This window comes from Erinaceus europaeus, chromosome 9 (genome assembly GCF_950295315.1).
Source record: "Erinaceus europaeus chromosome 9, mEriEur2.1, whole genome shotgun sequence".
NCBI lineage: Eukaryota > Metazoa > Chordata > Mammalia > Eulipotyphla > Erinaceidae > Erinaceus > Erinaceus europaeus.
Window position 1 is genome coordinate 70863003 of NC_080170.1, and position 19338 is coordinate 70882340.

At 41.3% G+C, this 19338-nt stretch overlaps 1 protein-coding gene across 5 annotated transcripts in view; it reads right to left on the reverse strand.

The window, feature by feature from the left end:
• Positions 1-5569: 5569 nt before the first annotated feature.
• Positions 5570-19338, reverse strand: part of LOC132540452 (leucine-rich repeat-containing protein 52-like) — a 282090-nt gene continuing 268321 nt past the window's right edge. For 3 of the 5 annotated variants that reach the window (XR_009551632.1, XR_009551631.1, XM_060198188.1), the window contains one exon: positions 5570-7080. Coding sequence is in view for 1 of the 5 variants with exons in the window: in XM_060198188.1 (XP_060054171.1) it covers positions 7060-7080 (21 nt within the window). In the remaining 4 variants the exon portion in view is untranslated. Of the gene's footprint in view, positions 7081-7608; positions 7657-14958; positions 15046-19338 lie in introns of those variants that run through there. The other 2 variants (XR_009551633.1, XR_009551634.1) reach the window with 2 other exon arrangements.

Here is a 19338-nt window from a genome sequence, read left to right on the forward strand (position 1 = left end):
ACATCATAAGTCTGCTGAGTGGAAACCTCTGATCCTGGTCCTCCTTTGGTGAAAGAGTTTTGTATAACATCCTCTCTGTCTCCTATGGATGTTATTCTGTTCATAACACTTATTGTTAATTTTGAAATCGATATTGTGAGACTGTAGTTTCCACCAAATACCCATGTTGATTTGAAGGCTCATTTAAGGAACTTAGTGTGTAACTGTTTTATCATTTCAGTAGATACATCACTAGCATTCTTCTGTTTTCCTGATTCCTTGCCTCTGCTCTTATTTTTTTGAGAAGCCCAAAGGATTTTAATAGTTTTATCTTTTTATTTGTTCAATATCTGAAAATTCTCCCATCTGTCTTTCTTATTTTGTTTTAGCAGTTTTATTTCAGAGGTCTTTCTCCAACTGTCACAGAGTCACCTCATGTTTTATATGCTAGTTGCTTCCTGATTTTCCTTTACACTTGCAGGTCTCCAATACATGCAAAGTTTGTCTTTTAGTGATCTATGTCACAGGATAGGGATCCAGTTTACTTTCCGTTAAGTATGCCAGTTTTCTTAGTGTCTGTCTTTTCTTTTTCCATAGATAAAACGGTGCTGCACTTGTATATGAAGTTCCCGTATGTGACTTGAACACTGTATTTTTGTCTCTGGTTTGCTTTTTGTTCTTTTCATTCCATGTTGTTTCAGGACTGTGATTTTTTTTCTTTTTTAAAAAAATTCTTTATTGGGGAATTAATGTTTTACATTCGACAGTAAATACAATAGTTTCTACATGCATAACATTTGCCAGTTTTCCATAGAACAATACAACCCTCACTAGGTCCTTTATCATCCTTTTTGGACTCGTATCCACCCTCCCCCCAAACCCAGAGTCTTTTACTTTGGTGCAATACGCAAAGTCTAGTTCAGGTTCTGCTTGTGTTTTCTCTTGTGATCGTGTTTTTCAACTATTGCTCAGAAACTTTACCTGAATGATTTCTATTGTGGCTGAGTCCATAAATATCAACTATAAAATACATGCAGGCAGATGAAGTAAATCACTTCTGTTTAAATTCCACACTTGTGTTATATTCATGTTATTAAATATTCTTGATTATCATTCTTGCATATATATATATATATATATGTATGTATATATATATTCCTATTTATTTTTGTGTAGAATCCAACAGAGAAATTAGGTGGTCATTATTTGAGTAAAACAAAACCACAAATATTCACATTTTCTGCAGCAGGATGATATACTGTGTGCACATTCTCATTTTGTATTCTGTGGGAAGTCTATCTACCACTTATTCTCTTTACCAGCAGATATTAATTCCCAATTTCATCAAATCTTCTTTCAGAGATTTCATTTTGTCTTATACAGAACAAAGCCCACATATATTTAATTAAAGGAAAACAGCCACAAGTCCACAACAAAGAAAAAACAGTTGTTGTTGTTTTTTTCTCCCCCAGTAAATGGCCCTGGTAAAACGGGACAGTCAGTTTTTCAGCAAAAGAATGTACCTGAACATGTATATTACATGATATACAAAAACTAATTCAAACTGAATAAAAGATTAGAACATGAGATCTAACACCATAAAATCTTAGAAGAAAAACCAAAGGAGTTAAGCTCCTTGATATAGGTCAAAGTAATGCTTGAAAAAATTGGACACTGGAAGTGGACTGTGATTTTGTAGTGTTTTCCCTTCTATGAATAATAGCCTTGTTTGGAAATGATGATAGATTCATAGGAAGTTACAAAATATAGTACAGAGAAGTCTGGTTTTCCCCACCAGTAATATACCATAGCACTTCCTAAATTCCTTAATAGTTACAGTATTATTATTACTAAATTATGTGGTTAGTGCTGTAAGCCATTATGTGGAGAGTAAATCCTCCATTCCTTGCCCATTTTCAAAGCTGGTTTAGCTATAATAATTTTTAAGACTTTTTATATTTATTTATTTATTTATTCCCTTTTGTTGCCCTTGTTGTTTTATTGTTATAGTTATTATTATTGTTGTTGCCATTTTTGGATAGGACAGAGAGAAATGGAGAGAGGAGGGGAAGACAGAGAGGGGTGAGAAAGATAGATACCTGCAGACCTACTTCACCGCTTGTGAAGCAACTCCCCTCCAGGTGGGAAGCCAGGGGCTCAAACTGGGATCCTTACGCTGGTCCTTGCACATTGTGCCACATGCGCTTAACAAGCGGCACTATCTCCCCACTCCCGCTATAGTAATTTCAGGTCCTCCAAACACACAGAGGTATTTTGCTTTGTATTTACACATATTGTTTTGCACATAGTTATTTCATTTCTGATGTATCTGTGATCATCCATAGATTATGTTTTCATACTCATAGAGAGAGAGTAAGAGTCTCCACATTTCTGGAGCTGTTATAGGGAGATAGATGCATGAGAACTAAATAAGTACAATTTTGGCATGTTAAATAGAGAAATCTAATGCAATATTGTTTGGCTGGCAGACTTTATAACTTAATGATGGTTAGAAAAGATCTCAGAGAGAGGAAGACATTCTAGCAGGAGCTTGAAGGAGGTGAGGAAGACTGCCCTGCAGACACTGCTAAGACCCTACTTGGTATCCTGGAAAAAATTCATCAATCTGAATGGAAACAAATAAACAAAAGACCCTCATTCTTGTAGGATAGACAATTGGATAGAGTGACTTTTACTCAACTTGAGAAGGAATCCTTGAGAAGGTTCTGAAATGTATGACATGCTGTGATGGATCTGTTTGTCTGTTTGTCTATCTATCTGACTGTTGGTATCTGGGATCAGACATGGTACCTCTTTCATGCAATTCCAATATGTTGGTGCTGTAACTCCTGGCCCCTGATTTTATATCGTGTTACCTTACATGTTGTGTTGGAGTGTCAGGGGACACGGAGACAGAAAGAAACCAATTCCATCTGTCTTTCTAATCTATCACTCTCCACCCCTATTCCAAGTCTCTTTGCAAACAAGCATGTTATACACTCAGAATGAGCTTGTCCTATGAATTCTGATGCTTCATAACTAAGACAGTGCTATCTCTCCAGTTTATAACTTTTTTTTAATGTTTATTTTCCCTTTTGTTGCCTTTTTTATTGTTGTAATTGTTGTTATTGATGTCGTCATTGTTAGGACAGAAAGAAATGGAGAGAGGAGGGGAAGACAGAGAGGGGGAGAGAAAGACACCTGCAGACCCGCTTCACCGCCTGTGAAGCGACTCCCCTGCAGGTGGGGAGCCGGGGCTCTCACTGGGATCCTTATGCCGGTCCTTGCGCTTTGCGCCACCTATGCTTAAGCCGCTGCGCTACCGCCGGACTCCCAGTTTATAACTTTTTAACTGTCTCTATAAGAAATAGTAACATTGTCTCCAGTTTTTCATTTATAATATGGAAATATTGACAAGAGCATAGGATAAGAGGGGTACATTCCCATACATTGCCCACCCTCAGAGCTCCATATCGCATCCCCTCCCTTGACAGCTTCCCTATTCTTTATCCCTCTGGGAGTGTGGACCCAGGATCATTGTGGGGTGCAGAAGGTGGAAGGTCTGGCTTCTGTAATTGCTTCTCCACTGAACATGGTCACTGGCAGGTCGATCCATAATCCCAGCCTATCTCTCTTTCCCTAGTGAGTCAGGGCTTTGGGGAAGTGGGTCTCCAAGGGCCATTGGTGGCATTGTCTGCCCAAGGAAGTCAAGTTGGCATCTGGAACCCAAACCAGTGTCTCCAATATTTTAAGAAATAGTGCCACCTCTTCAGTTCAGCAGTCTGCCGGTATATTTTCACTCCCTATCCCTATACCAAGTTACCATGCAAACACATATTCTACCTCATGTTATAGAGTCAGACTGAGCTTGCCCTATGAATTGTGCCTTTCCTATGGTTCCTTTCCTCTGCTTGTAAATCTGTCAGTGAAACTGAGAGGCCTAGGTGGGGAAGGGTGCCCACTGAAATAGAAGGACCAAAGGCAGCATAGATGCAGGGGCACTGCCCTCACTCACTCATACACTCTTTCTCTGCCCCTCCTTGGGAGCCTGTCTGGCCCAGAGGGGGGTGCCTAGTATCTCCAGACACCACAAAGGTCTTCTTGGAGTTTGATGTGTAGCTGTGTCTGGCAATCAGTTACTAGAGGGAGGGTACTTTAAGAACTAGTCCCACCTCTCCAATTCAGCACTCTGCAAGTCTCCATGCAAACACACATTCTACCTCATCTTATAAGGGCAGACTGAGCTTGTTCTATGAATTCTGATGCTTCATAACTAAGACAGTGTTATTTTCCCAGTCTGTAACATAACTCAATGACTGCTAAGATGTAATATACAAACCATCTAAATTGACTCCAGTGTGTCTAATTCCAAAACTGACCTTGCGGGAGTCTGGCAGTAGCACAGCAGGTAAAGTGCATGTGCCAGGAAGCACAAAGACCAGCATAAAGATCCTGGTTTGAGCTCTAGGCTCCCCACCTGCAGGGGAGTCACTTCACAGGTGGTGAAACATGTCTCAGGTGTCTTTCTCTCCCCCTCTCTGTCATCCCCTCCTCGCTCCATTTCTCTCTGTCCTATCCCACAACAATGACATCAATGACAACAACAATACTAACTATGACAACATTTTTTAAAAAGCAAGAAGGGCAAAAAAAGGACAAATAAATAAATATAAACAAACAATTTGCCTTAACATGCCTGAGGCTCCAAAGTTTCAGGTTCAATCCCCCTCACCACCATAAGCCAAACCTAAACAGTGCTCTGGTAAAAATAAATAATATAAAATTTTTAGGTGGGGGTAGATAGCATAATGGTTTTGCAAAGAGATTTTCATGTCAAAACTGGCCTTGCCATCAGCCTATATCCATGCTACCTTTCTCTTTATTTCCATGGATAGTCACCTCATATACATACCCCCCAATTTGACAGTTTGTCATCAGACCCCATGAATAGATACCAAAGAAAAGGTTTATTTTGTCTTATCAAAAGATCCATGACATTAGCATCTCCAGGGATTTTTAGATTATAGTGATAAATTTTCCACAGTATATATCAGTATAGTTTTATATAATAATAATAATAACCACAGCTATGTAATATGTATATAAGATTTAACTTGCAACTGCTACTACATTTGTAATACTTTAGATAAAGCTCATCATTCTTGAGTTACTTCTGTAGTAGATGCCAAAACAGTCTCCCTCTGATCACATTTGATTTGATGAACACATGACAAACTGCAGGTCAGAAAAGATTCATTTGCTGTTATATCATTGTATTTTTAGTCTCCAACATTATTCAGTGGCATGAAACAAGGGATCTTGTCTATAGCAGTTTTTCCCATTATTGTTAAGACATAATTTATTTCTAGATGGATAAATCAAAATTTGGGCCACATATCATTAAATATTTAAATTAAAATGTTCACTTGCATTCCTCTGAATTCATAATTGTGAACTAGTGGTTTTTTTTCTCCCTCCAGGGGAAGAAGACACTGATCTTGCTAATGTGAGTATTCTATTTTAATATAAGCTAGATTTCTCACTTTTATTCTATAAAAGCATATTTTTTCTAATTATTTTATTTCCCTTGAAATTTAGAGTTGCCCTACTATGTGTTGCCCTGTTACTTTTTTCTGGCTATGGTAGATTTAGTGTCTCCAACCAGAACCAACTTTGAGGAGTAGCTCTATTTTTTTCTTTATCATATAGGCATAAACAATATGCTGAGCAGGATCTGGGTGGTAGCTCAGCGGATTAAGCACAAGTGGCGCAAAGCACAAAGACTGGTGTTAGGATCCTGGTTCCAGCCTTTGCTTTGGCTTCCTACCTGCAGGGGAGCCTCTTCACACGTGGTGAAGCAGGTCTGCAGATCTGCAGGTCTTTCTCTCACCCTCTCTGTCATACTCTCCTCTCTCCATTTCTGTATATCCTGTCCAACAATGATGACATCAGTAAGAATAATAACTACAACAACAATAAAAAACAGGGCAACAAAAGGGAAAATAAAAAATAACAGAAAAGAATATAAAAGTATATTAATTTATTTCTAAGGCACAGATAATATTCCCTTATAGAAATCATTCCAGATACAAGACTTCATAATAACTGGTAGGTGAAGGAATGCAGTTAAAAGCAAGTATAAAATTAAAAGGCACAAACTATAAGTATTTTGTCTATAAAGGAGATAATTTCTCCTGCAGAGGTGACCCCACCCAGAGCCAGACCCCACCCTGTCTCCAATGAAGGTAGCAGATTTGTTAAGTCACTGCACCCATCCTAATCATTTTAGAATGATGGCAAAAGGTGGTCAGGCAGTAGTAGCACAGCGGGGTTAGCATGCATGGTGTGAAGTGCAAGGACAGGCATAAGGAATCTGGGTTGAGACCCTGGCTCCACACCTACAGGGGAGTCGGTTCTTCACGGGCAGTGAAGCAGGTCTGCAGGTATCTTATCTTTCTCTACCCCTCTCTGTTTCCTCTTCTCTCTCCATTTCTCTCTGTATTATCCAAGGACAATGACAGCAACAGTAATAATGATAATTAAAAAGAAAAAAACCAAGGGCAACAAAAAGGGAGAGGGTGGTGTCCAGGTCAGTGGATTCCTGGTACAGGCACAGAGTCCCAGCAATAACCTTGGAGGGAAAAAAAAAGAATGATGGCAAAAGATGGCATTTAATGTTACTGAAATTCTGAATTTTTACTGTGAACTTTTAAAATTTTTATAGTTTATTTTATTTCTTAATATTTATTTATAAAAAGGAAACACTGACAAAAACCATAGGATAAGAGAGGTATAACTCCACACAATTCCCATCACCAGAACTCTGTATCCCATCTCCTCCCCTGATAGCTTTCCTATTCTTTATACCTCTGGGCGTATGAACCCAGGGTCATTATGGCGTGCAGAATGTGGAAGGTCTGGCTTCTGTAATTACCTCCCCTTTGAACATGGATGATGGCAGGTTGATCCATATTTCCAGCCTGCCTCTCTCTTTCCCTAGTGTGGTGGGCTTCTGGGGAAGCGGGGCTCCAGAAAACATTGGTGGGGTCGTCTGCCCAGGGAAGTCCAGTTGGCATCACTTTAGCATCTGGAACCTGGTAGCTAAAAAAAAAAAAGAGTTTACATATAAAGCCAAATAAGTAGTTAACTAATCATGAACCTAAAGCTAGAATGAAAATTTTGGGGGCGGGGCTCCATTTTACAGATAGCTAGTAGGCCCTTTTTGGTTATATACCAGAGGTCCCATCATTATACTCATTTTTTATTTGTTTGTTTGTTTTTTCCGAGCCTGACATCTAATATGCAGGTGGATCCAAAATATTGTCTGGGGAGATGATGTTATGGCTGGAAAAAGGACCAGAAAGCTGGATCGGGGAAAGAGTGTAGCTCCCAAATATGGGGAATGTATATAAATACTGTTCACTGTAAACCCCAATAATTTGATGTGATCTGGGGCTGTTATTCAGTTTAGGAGCCTATGTGACCTCTGTATCTCTGTAGATCTGAGCTCACATTCTGTGTTCATGAATAGGAATGTTCCAAGCTGCCCCGATTTCAGGACCCATCTTCCTCAGGTGTAGCATAGAATTTGTTGTCCAACCTCCCTTTGGAGGATGGAATATTCTCTACCTTTGTTGATCCATGTTGAGGGCAAGGTCCTATTGGGGCCCCCCAATGGATTTATTTTATTATTCCTGATAGAGATGACCAGTAACAGTGGAGAGAGACTATGACCCACATAGTCAACGACTGCCACCTCTCCAGATTCAAAGGAGGTCTCGAAACTTTACATCAGGCTCAACCTGACGCTGTTGACTGGCTATGGAAGAAGGGCAAACGCTAGAAGAAGAAGTGGAGAGAGGGATTTATTTGAGGTCTAGGCCCATCATATCTGTTTGGGAATCTCAGGACTTCCCCAAATAGGGTGGGGCACACTCCAGCCTTCGTCAGCAGCCCTGAAGCTATTTCTTTGTTACTAAGCTGTTTATTCTGCCTGGAGACTGGGGAAGGGCCACACCTGCTACAAGTTCATGACCTCCTCCTAAACTGGTTCTTTTCTTTGCCTCCAGGGTTATCACAGGGGCTGGGTGATTGCACTAGGAATCCACTGCTCCTCCATTGCCACTATTATTATTATTGTTGTTGTTGCTATTGTTGTTGGATAGTACTGAGAGAAACTGAGAGGGGAGAGAAAGATAGACACCTGAAGACCTGTTGAAGACCACTGGCAAGCAAACCCCCTCCATGTGGGGAAAGAACCAGGATTCTTACACCTTCCCTTGCATTTCCCACTATTTGAGCACTTAACCAGGTGTACAACCTCGTCCCCCCAACCCCACCCCTCTTTTATGAGTAAGAACATTCTATCACATGATTAGAACACTAGATCTGTTATCACTCAATACTTAAAATTCAGTTCTGAGTGTATAATCCGTTAAGCACTTAAGGTTTCAAATTAGTAAACTGATTTAATTTCAACACTGGGTTTAAATTGTTAATGTATTTCTAATAATACCTTTTTTATAATTTTAAAACTGGTTCTAACCATGACACTAGACTTCAATCTGGAGCCACCTCATATATATATATATCAAGAGTGGAGAGCATTATGAGGGCATCAAGCCCAGAGGTAGCCCTGGTGGTATAAATAAAAAAATTAATTAATGGAACTGAGGTAGAGCAGCACCTCTCCTGGTAGGACTGTGCCCAGAAGAAGTCAGGTGGGGAAGACAGGAGGCCTGCCATGCACACACTCAAGCTCCTATCACTGATATTTTATTAAATTTCAGTGAAAATTCGGTGGTCTCAGTAGAAGACAAAATCAAGTAGTGAGGGGATCTGAAAGGTTTTGCTGTCAGAAGACTAAAATGTAAATTGTCTTGGTGTGTGCATAAATACAAATATCAAAGGAGAGAGACTTGCTTTGTTGCAGGGATGTGAAAGAGAGATGATGTCATACACTAGTCTAATATTCTAAAATTAAGGGAAGCTAATATATATACACCCATATATCTTCAAAAGGAAACAAGTGTGACCTAAGAGGTGGCACAGAGGGTAAAAGCTTTGGATGCTCAAGTAGGGGGTCGCAACTTAGAGTCACTGTATTTCACGAGCCAGAGTGTTGCTTTAGTTCTTTCATTTTATTAATGCCAGTCTGTTTCTCTCTTTCCCTAATGGGTGGGCTCTGGAGAGATGAAGTTCCCAGACACATCAGTGAGGTTATCTGCCTAGGAAAATCAGGATGGCAACTTGATAGCATCTGTAACTTGGTAGCTGAAATGTGGTAAGATATAAAGCAGGACAAAATGATTAATAAACAGGAACCAAAAGGTAGGAGTAGGTTGCTCTAGTTATTTTTCCTCTTCCTCTTCAGTTTCTTCTCTCATTAACAAATATTTTTAGAAAAATGAAAAAAAAATCTCATCAAAAGCACTGGAATAGCAGGAAGCTCTGTTGTGTGTATGTACGTACACACACACACACACACACACACACACACACACACACACCATGGAATGCAGCACTAGGGAGTTATGTTAGCAGACAATGTTAGCAAATAAGACTTGCATGCTTTATTTGTCAAGGCCAACAAAATAGCTAGCTCACTTGGATATCATGCTCATTGCTTTTCCATATGTACAACCCACATTTGACCCTAGCTCTACCATAATGAAGGGAGTTTTAGAGCTGAGGGTTAGCCTCTTTTTTTTCTCTCTCTTTTGCTCTCACTCTCAAATGTGCAGTCTCTTTTATTTTTCCTTTTTTTCCCGATTATTGCTGAGGCTCAGTGTCTGCACTACAAATCCACTGCTCCTGAAAGCCTTTTTTCCCATTTTGTTGCCCTTGTTGTTACCCCTGTTGTTGTTATTATTGTTTTCCTTACTGAGAGAGAGGAGGGGAAGACAGAGAGGGTGAGAGAAAGACAGACACCTGCAGACCAACTTCACTGCTTGTGAAGTGACCTCCTGCAGTTGGGGAGCCGGGGGCTTGAACTAGGGTCCTTAGACCAGTCATTGTACTTCACACCATGTGCCCTTAACCTCCTATGCCACCACTTGACTGTCCCTGCTTTTTTTTGCCTCCAGGGTCATTGCTGGGGCTCAGTGTTGGCACTACAAGTCCACTACTCCTGGAGGCAGTTTTTTTCAATTTGTTGGATGAGACAAAGAAAATCTGAGAGAAAAAAGAGGTAGAGAGGGAGAGAGAAAGACACCTGCAGACCTGCTTCACTACTTGTGAAGCTTTCCCCCTGCAGATAGGGAGTGAGGGCTCCAACCTGGATCCCTGCACTTAGTATTATGTGTGCTCAACTAGTACGCCACTGACCAGCCACCCCCACTACCATCACCCTGGCTATCTTGCTGCCTATCTTTATCTAATTTTTTTTTTTACTTTAAAAAATTAACTTTGGGCCACTCTGACTTGTTTAAGATTTATAAAGCAGTCCCAGGACAACAGAAGCATATTCTCAGACAGATGACTCAGGCAAAGGCCCTCATTTTGGCTCTCCATGTTTGAAGTGTGTGTGGAACTCGCACTCTAATAATGATATCTTTCTCTGTCTGGGCACTCAAGTTCATTGCATCAGGAATTCATACCCAAGAAAAGTGCTTTTTTTTACCTCTTGTATTTTTTAACCTGACAACTATTTGCATACCCAATTACAAACAATAAAGCAAAAGCATTTGGACTAAAACTTTACTCAGTAACATTTTCCACATGATGATTCCCCCTTTTAAATTACTTTATTGGGGGAAAGTTAATTTTTTTACAATACAGTTATGGACGCATGGATACAACTTCTTTCCCTTCCCTCTCAATTTATCTGTCCTATCAAATAAGAAAAAGGGAAGATAGGAAGGAAGAAAGACCACTGGGAGGGGATACATGGAGGGCTAGCAATAACCCTGATAGCAATCAAAGAAAGTAGGGGAAAAAAAAGAGTGAAAAAAAGAGTTAAAAGCTCTTCAAGGTGTAGTGTTGGATAGCTCACGTGGGGAGCATCTACCTTAACCTGTGCTTGCACCTGGGTTTGTCAGCCAATCACTGCATGAGAGCACTTGCATGGGAGAAGCTTCACAAGAGGTGGGGGCATGATGTGTTTCTCTATGCTTTCCTCTCACTCACCCTCCCATTACTTCTCTGACTTGCAACCCCTTTGTAATTTAAAAGGAAAAAAACAGTCTATCTGGAGTAGGGCAGTAGCATAGCAGGTTAAGTGCATGTGGCGCAAAGCACAAGGAACTGGGTAAACAATCCTGTTGGAGGTCCAGGCTCCCCACCTGCAGGGGCAGTGCTTCACAGGCAGTGAAGCAGGTCTGTAGGTGTCTATCTTTCTCTCCCATTCCCTGTCTTCCCCTCCTCTCTTTATTATTCTCTGTCCTATCCAGCAACAACAACATCAGTAATAGCTACAACAATAAAAAGGGCAATAAAAGGGAATAATAATAATAATAAAGCAGTCTATAACATAATCTTGAATCTACCATGTGCTTAACTAAAGAGATATGGTCATGGAAAAATAAAGGAATTAGTAAGTAGGGACACATAAGTAAATAATAATTCTAAATGCCAAGTTTTTCAACACACCATAAGAGAAACTATTTTTGTATGATCTGTTCAATTCAATGGTTAAAATTCCCTTTGTCCAAAAACTGTCCTCTCCATCGTCCACAAAATACTTAGAAACAACCTGCTCTGTGGTGGTGTGATGCCGCCCTGTGGATACATTTCAGAATGCATCTGAATAGAGAAATTTTTAAACTCCCAAATGATTCTTTAGACATCAATAATATTAGGAAATTCACTAGAGAGAGAGCGCAAAGATATGCTCAGTGGTGAAGAATAGGTCTCAGTAGGAGCACTCTCCCACCACAAAAGAGAACTTCTGCAGGGGAATATTCATTCACCAGAGCTGGAGCCATGGTGAAGGGTCTTCCCTTCTCTGTCTCTGTTGTCTCTTTTTCCTTCTATATGCATCTCCCTCTGCTCCACTCACTCACTCTCTGATTTTCACTCTCAATCTTAAACCAAGCAGATGCCTAAACCCATAGATACATTAACAGTAAAATAAATAGTAAATAAATTATTAAAATTAAGAAATAAACCAATTTATTCAACATATCTCTCATAGGCACTTCTATGTGGCTATGCATCAGAAGCATTGTTGCTCTTGTGTTTGTGATTTCTGACAACCTTTATCTAAGTCCCACAATGGATCCTAAATGTGCTGCTTCTTCTAAGCCTTCTGGCTAAGCGCTAGAGGAAGATGCTTACCATCCAGGAGAAGGTGAAACTCTTGGCAAGAACATCCTGGAGGTTGCCCACCATTACCACTTGGATGAGTCTACCATCCGCACCATCCGTAAAGATGAAAAGAACAGGGAGCTGGGCAGTAGTGCAGCGGGTTGAGCGCACATGGCACAAAGCCCAAGGACCTGCGTAAGGATCCGGGTTCGAGCCTCCAGCTCCCCACCTGCAGGGGAGTCGCTTCACGGGTGGTGAAGCAGGTCTTCAGGTGTCTGTCTTTCTCTCCCTCTCTCTGTCTTCCCCTGCTCTCTCCATTTCTCTCTGTCCTATCCAACAATGATGACAACAATAACAATAACTACAACAATAAAACAACAAGGGCAACAAAAGGAAATAAATAAATAATTTTTTTTTAAATTAAAAGAACATTCATGCAATGGCTACTGTATCTTTCAAAGAGAAGCAAAGCTAAAGGAGTGTTATTTCATGTGTAGAGGGGTCTAAGATTCTGAAAAAAAAACACATTTAGAAGGTTGTAAAAAGATTTTCTATGCTCTAGCTACAAAAATATTTTATTTCTAAAGAAAGAATCCTACTTCATGGAAATTCACTTATCTCATTAGAGTCTGGCACTGATTAATCAAGATAAATGAGGGAAGACTGTACTGCACAGCTTATAAAAACGGGCTATTAGTAAACTCAAAAGAGAAGCAGTGGGGGAGCTGGGCAGTAATGCAGTGGGTTTATCACACATAGTGTGAAAGGCAAGGATCACTGCAAGGTTCCAGGTTTGATCCCCCAGCTCCCCATCTGCAGGAAGCTGTGAAGCAGGTCTGCAAGTGTCTTTCTTTCCTCCTGTCTGTTTTCCTCTCCTCTCAGTTTCCTTCTGTCCTATCCAAAGACAGCAATAGCAACAACAACAATGTCAAAACAACAACAGTGCAAAAAAGATGGTGGCTACTAGGTGCAGTGGATTCATGGAGCGAGCACTGAGCCCCAGCAATAACACTGGATGCCAAATTAAAATAAAATAAAGAAGAGTGAAGTAGTTTGAACTGCTGCTGTGGCATCTACATATCTGGAAAGGTTTTAGTGACCCCAAGCCTGGAAATGGCAACAAATGAAGTCAAAGCCCACTGGTCCATAGACGACACTGTGGAGTTGCTGAAGTGCATAGAGGATATTATTCCTCCCCATGACAAAGAGGGATTCATAGAATCCAAAGATGGACTGGGAAAAAGTAACTATTAAAGATTTTTCTAGAGAAATATGCAAATGGGGCTGGACAAGGGCTTAAGCACTGGGTTAAGCACATATGGTATATATCTTAAGGACCCACTCCAGTCCCTGGCTCCCCACCTGTGGGGGCGTCACTTCACAGTGGTGAAGCGAGTCTGCAGATGCCGTTCTCTACCTCTTTATATCTACACTCCCTTCTCAAAATCTCTTTGTACCATCCAAATAAATAAATAAATAAATAAATGCCACAGGAACAGTGAATTCGTAGTACAGGCACTGAGCCACAGTGATATCCCTGGAGGCAATAAATAAATAAATAAATGAGTATAAATGTGCAAATGGTTACAGATTTTGAATAGCCTTAAAGAGAGAGCTTTAAAGAATAGCCTTAAGAGAATTAATTTTGGAGGCTAAGTTATATATTGAAAAATCCAGCAAAATGGAAACTGCTTGCCTCAGATTCTTCCATGAGCAAAGACCTCAATATTATAAGATGTACCCCAAATTTAGCAAGGAGGAACTGCCCAAGCTCGATCCCCCTCACTACCATAAGCCTAAATGGAGCAGTCCTCAGTTGTTTCTCTCTGTCTCTCTATCTTCATCTCTCTGCATGTCTCTCAAAAATAAAATAATGTATTTAAAAAAGGGTACCCAATACTGAAAGAGTTGCCTGGGAGAAGTGATTAATTCTTTTATAAAAAAGGTTCTTTACATGTATTTTCTTTACATGTATTTTATTGCAATTTTTTTCCAGAGCTGAGATCAAATGCATGCAAAATTTATCACACAACTCACTGTTTCATGTGGAGATACAGAAACAGAGGTATTGACACCATAGCACCAGTCCCCTCCCATGCTGTGGCATCATTCATATAGTTCAGGGCTCAAGGCTTGGTCACACACATGGCCAAGCACACAACCTGCTATTTCCCGAGTCCTTAGAAAACACTGTTTTCGATATATGTATATAAACCCCACGTAAGAGACAAGGAGACTTACATACTTTTGTGGTCATTGAACAGGGGCTCTGATCTATCCTGGGTTTAAGGTCATAAATAAATTTCCTATGTAAAGATTTAGTTGACATATAGCAGAAAACTATCAGTGACTCCATAAAGGAATTCCACATATTAGGATTGTGGAAACTTCGAAGAGGAGGTAGAGCTTGAATGATTGCATGAAACCGAAAGAAACCCCATTCTGAATTAAGGCATAGAATGATTTATAATCTGAGAATAACTTGGGAAGACTTTATCAATATTTTACTGCCAACCAAAGGGGAGAAGGTGGATACAGAACTGTCCTATATCTGAATCTAAATCTCTTGACAATGTAGATAAACCCCAAATATTAATCAATATATTACACAATAATAAAATGAATTGCTATGATCTGGTGTTAGCTTCCCGTTCAGTTTAGATTTTCATTCCATCCCGTCATATAAATTAAATCCCAGAGAAAGGATGTTGTAAAATTGCAGTCATTACAAACCAAACTATCTTCTCTTCTTTCTCTTCTCTTCTCTTCTGTTCATTTCTCTTCTCTCTTCTCTTCTTTCACATGATAGGACAGAAGTAAAAAGACAGAAGGGGGAAAGAGAGAAAGAGAGAGTGACCTGGAGCCATTTTCCACTACTTATGAAGCTTCCTCTCTGCAGTGTGGGACTAGAGGTACAGTCACTCCACTGGGCACACCAACTCAAACCAAATATTCTTATCTTTATATCTACTTCTGGTCCTGATGAAAAAATGCCTTGCTCGAGTAGGAACTAATGAATACTGAATTTAGTTAAAATGTCTATTTCCATGGGTAATCAAAACCAGAATGGCTACAGCACATTTAATAGAAAAACAGAAGTTGTGTGTTGTTTTGTTATTTATTTTGAAGATGTGTTAAAAATGATGAAGCCTGCCTCCCTGCCTGTCTCCCCATTTAATGCTTTTTAATATCTTCTTTATAGTAATGATTTAATAGTAGTTTATAAATTTTAAACTTACTGGGGTGTAGTTTCACATGCACCCAACTACCAAAGTTTGGTGATGTTCTGTGTTCTTAACTGTTAAACAGTTTTAACTGGACAAATAACGATGAAGCAGTCCTCTCTTTCATCTGCATTTCCTCTGTATTTTAAGTTTATCTGGGAACATTTAATGGGAGTGTAGTAAAAATGATTCAAAAACTTCAGACTGAAATAGACTGGAGGTAGTGTCTCTAGTGATAAACTGATAAACTGCCAGACTGTTACCAGCCTCTTAATCTTCCCCTAAACCCCTCTCTGACCACCAGCCACAGGTGTTTGCACTCACTGGTGATTTGGTGGATTCCTGAAGTCATTCTAGGCCTGTCTTGTTTTGGTCCCAGGTGGTCTCCTAGGAATACCAGGTGGTATTCCTAGTTGATCAGGAAGAGGAGAGGGTAGGGGAGGGGAGAGGAGGGAAAGGGAGGAAAAGAGAGGGAAGGAGAGGAGAGGAACAGATCTGCTGCTGCTCTTAACCCCTCCTCCCAGGTCTTTAATGTTTAACTCCATCCTGCAGATAAGCCAAAAGAAAGCTAAACCACCTCATTATTTCTACACCCAGAGCACAAAGTTTCTAAAAAAAAAAAAAAAAAAAAAGGCTTACTGGAACCAGTCACTACCAATTCCCAGGCCACTGTGTCAGTAACCCTTTTTATTTTAATTTTAATCAGAGAAAGACAGACCAGAGCCTCTCTGGTCTCTTGTGCCTGCGATCAAACTTGGGACCTGGGAACCCCAGGCAGGAGAGGTGTTTTGCAGAACCACTATGCTGTCTCTTCAGCTTCCCCAGGCTTTCTGAAAGCAACAAGTTCTCTAGTGTCACCAGGGTGAGTGTGTATTTGCTGGCTATTTTGGAGGTGATGAAAAGGGGAAGGTGTCTGGGGAGGTAAGGAAGGGATGTAAGGAAGCAATTACAGAAGCCAGACCTTCCACCTTCTGCATCCCATAATGACCCTGGGTCCATACTCCAGAGGGATAAAGAATAGGAAAGCTATCAGGGGAAGGGATGAGATATGGATACCTGGTAATGGGAATTGTGTGTAATTGTACCCTTCTCATCCAATGGTTTTTGTCAGTGTTGATTTTTTATAAATAACAATTTCAAAAAGAGTTGGGAAATGGATTGCTCTGGGAAAAATAAGTGGATGAGTGGGTGAATGAATGAATGAGACCCACCCTAAAAGATACACTCTTCCAGAGATTCTTTACTTTTTAAAAAAATTATTATTTTGTGTATTTATTGGACAGAGACAGCCAGAAATTGAAAGGAAGTGGGGAGAGAGAGAGGGAGAGAGAGACAACTGCAGACCTGCTTCACCTCTCACAAAGCTTTCCCCCTACATGTGGGGACCAGGGGCTTGAACCTGGGTCCTTCCTTGTGCACTGTAATATGTGCACTTAACATAGTACACCACCACCTGGCCCCGATGTTTGCTTTCTTTTGTCTCTCTCTCTCTCTCTCTCTCTCTCTCTCTCTCTCTCTCTCTCTCTGTCTACCTCCCCTTTTCTTTCTGGGAAGGGTGGTGATAGGGGTGGGGATGTGGAGTTATCTTTGTAGCTTCCCTATTCAGGGCTGACTTTTGAAAAAGAGAAAAGAGACTACGTCTGGAAGCCTGAGACATTTTTCATGCAGACTCGTGAGACAGCTATTTTCAGGAAGGTTCTAGGCTGTTTACCCTAGGTGGACTTGCTTCACCTCTTGGGGGTTGGGTAGCTTATTTTTGGATTGGTTGCTGAATGGTTCATAGCCCCAATTTGTCTCCTTTTTTTTGAGAAACGGTGGGCAGGTGGAGGAGGGAGAGACATCTATGAGGACTGAGGGCTTGAACCCAGGTCTTTGTGCATGGAAATGTATGCAGTCTGCTAGGTGCCTTACTGCCTGGCCCCTTTACTCCCCCCTTTACCTTTAGGGTTTACCAATGGAGACTCTGAGGGCAGGCATGGGTGGGTGGTCAGAAAGTAGCTGGGAGCTGCAATCTAGGGATCTCAGCCCAGCCTCACTCAGCTCCTGTATTTAGCCAGATCTGATAGAGATTCACCAACCCTGTTTAGTACTGCCTCTCAAGTGCCAACTGGCCTCTGAGTGTGGGCTCCATCCCCCTACAGGTGGGCAGGTCACAGTGACAGGTGCCCCCCATGGCCACCAACCACTGGACATGTAATCACAGGTCAGCAACTTGACTCCCCTTCTCAGAGGCTCCCTCTCCCCAAAGTGAGGCAAGTTATCTCTGTTGGCTAGATGTGTTTTGTATGTGTGACCCAGGTTTGAGCCCTGCCCTACCACATTGCTTTAGTATTGTAGTCTCTATCCCTCGCTGACCCCCTGCAAAACAAATAAACAAATAAACACAGAAAAAGAAATGTTGATAGTCCAAGCATTCAGGACCTGGTGTCCTATTCTCTCCAAACCTGGGTGCCACCACATCCCTTTGCAATGTGAGAGGTCAGTCTTACCTGGGTGGCCCATGGCAGAGGTAGGGGTAAGTTCAGTCTAGAAGGGAAAGAGCTCCATGATATGCCAAGAGGCATTGGCATGGGCCAGATCTCTGTGTGTGTGCCTGTGTGTCAGTACATGTGTGGGTGTTGTATGAATATAGCAGGTGTGTGTGTTCTTACATAAGCATATTTATTTTCATGTGTGTGTATTTATGTGCACATAGTATATGTGTATATATGTTTGAGTGTATTTGTGTCTGCATGTGTGTTTGTGTGTACTTCAATATGTTTTGTGTACACATATATATGTATATATATGAATATGTATATGAATATACATATATATCTGTGTATATGTCTACATGTGTTTGTGTGTTAGTTCTTGTGTGTTGGTGTGTGCACATGTGTGTATATCTGTGCCTGTATATATGTGTCTTGTCTATATGTGTGTGAGAGTGTAAATGTGTGTCTATATATGTGTTTATGTGAGAGAGAGAGAGATTGACAGAGTGCCATGGAGCCAGAGTTGACTTTCATGCCATCTGTTGTGACCTATTTTTGTCTCTTCTCTTCTGGCTGCCTGAGGCTGAACTGAGGGGACTGAGCCCTTATAGAGTTCACAGCAGAGGTGATTCTCCCCCTGCTGTTGCCCAGGCAGCCTTCACTCCTTGCCATGTGCTACCATGCCTCTGCCCTCACTACACAGAATAATCCAGGGCTGCTTTTGAAAACCTGCCCTTCTCCATAGCCTGCCTCCCATTATCTCTCCCTCTTTTTCTTTCATCTTTTTACCTGGATCCCTGCTCAGCTCTGGCTTTTTGTGGTGCTAGGGCTTGGTCCTGGTGCCTCAAAGCTTCAGGCAGGAAAGATTTTTTTGTATCTCCAAGGCAGGCTCCTCTGCAGAAGTCACTGGGCTGCAGTGGGAGTTGGGGGTGCTTTCAGTTGACAACATGTGTGGGTGTCTCATGGATTCCACTAGATGATCTAGTTTTGCAGGAACTTTCAAGGACAGGAACACATGTTGAGGGCACTAGCATTGGTGAAGGCCCAGCAGGGCACTGCCCTCAGCTGTGGGTTGTGCGATAGGTTGAGTTGCAGCATGACAGCCAGTGGAGAGAAGGCCCTGTGTGCATGGCTGCTAGTACATTGCAGCTGAGGTCCAGGTACAACAAGCAGGAGACCCATACAAAGGTGTAGTCCAGCACCTCACGGAGCCCTTCTGTGAGCAGTACAGGGAGACCAGGTCACTGAGCAGCCCCAGGTCCATCGCTGGCAGAAATGTCAGCGAGTTGTGGGCCAGGATCAGTCTGTGGGTGCTCAGGGACAGGTCACAGGGGTACTCACTTAGTCCAGCCCACAAGCAAATGGCCTCCTGTTTCTGGCATTTGCAGGAAGTGGGGCACCCAGACCCTGAGACA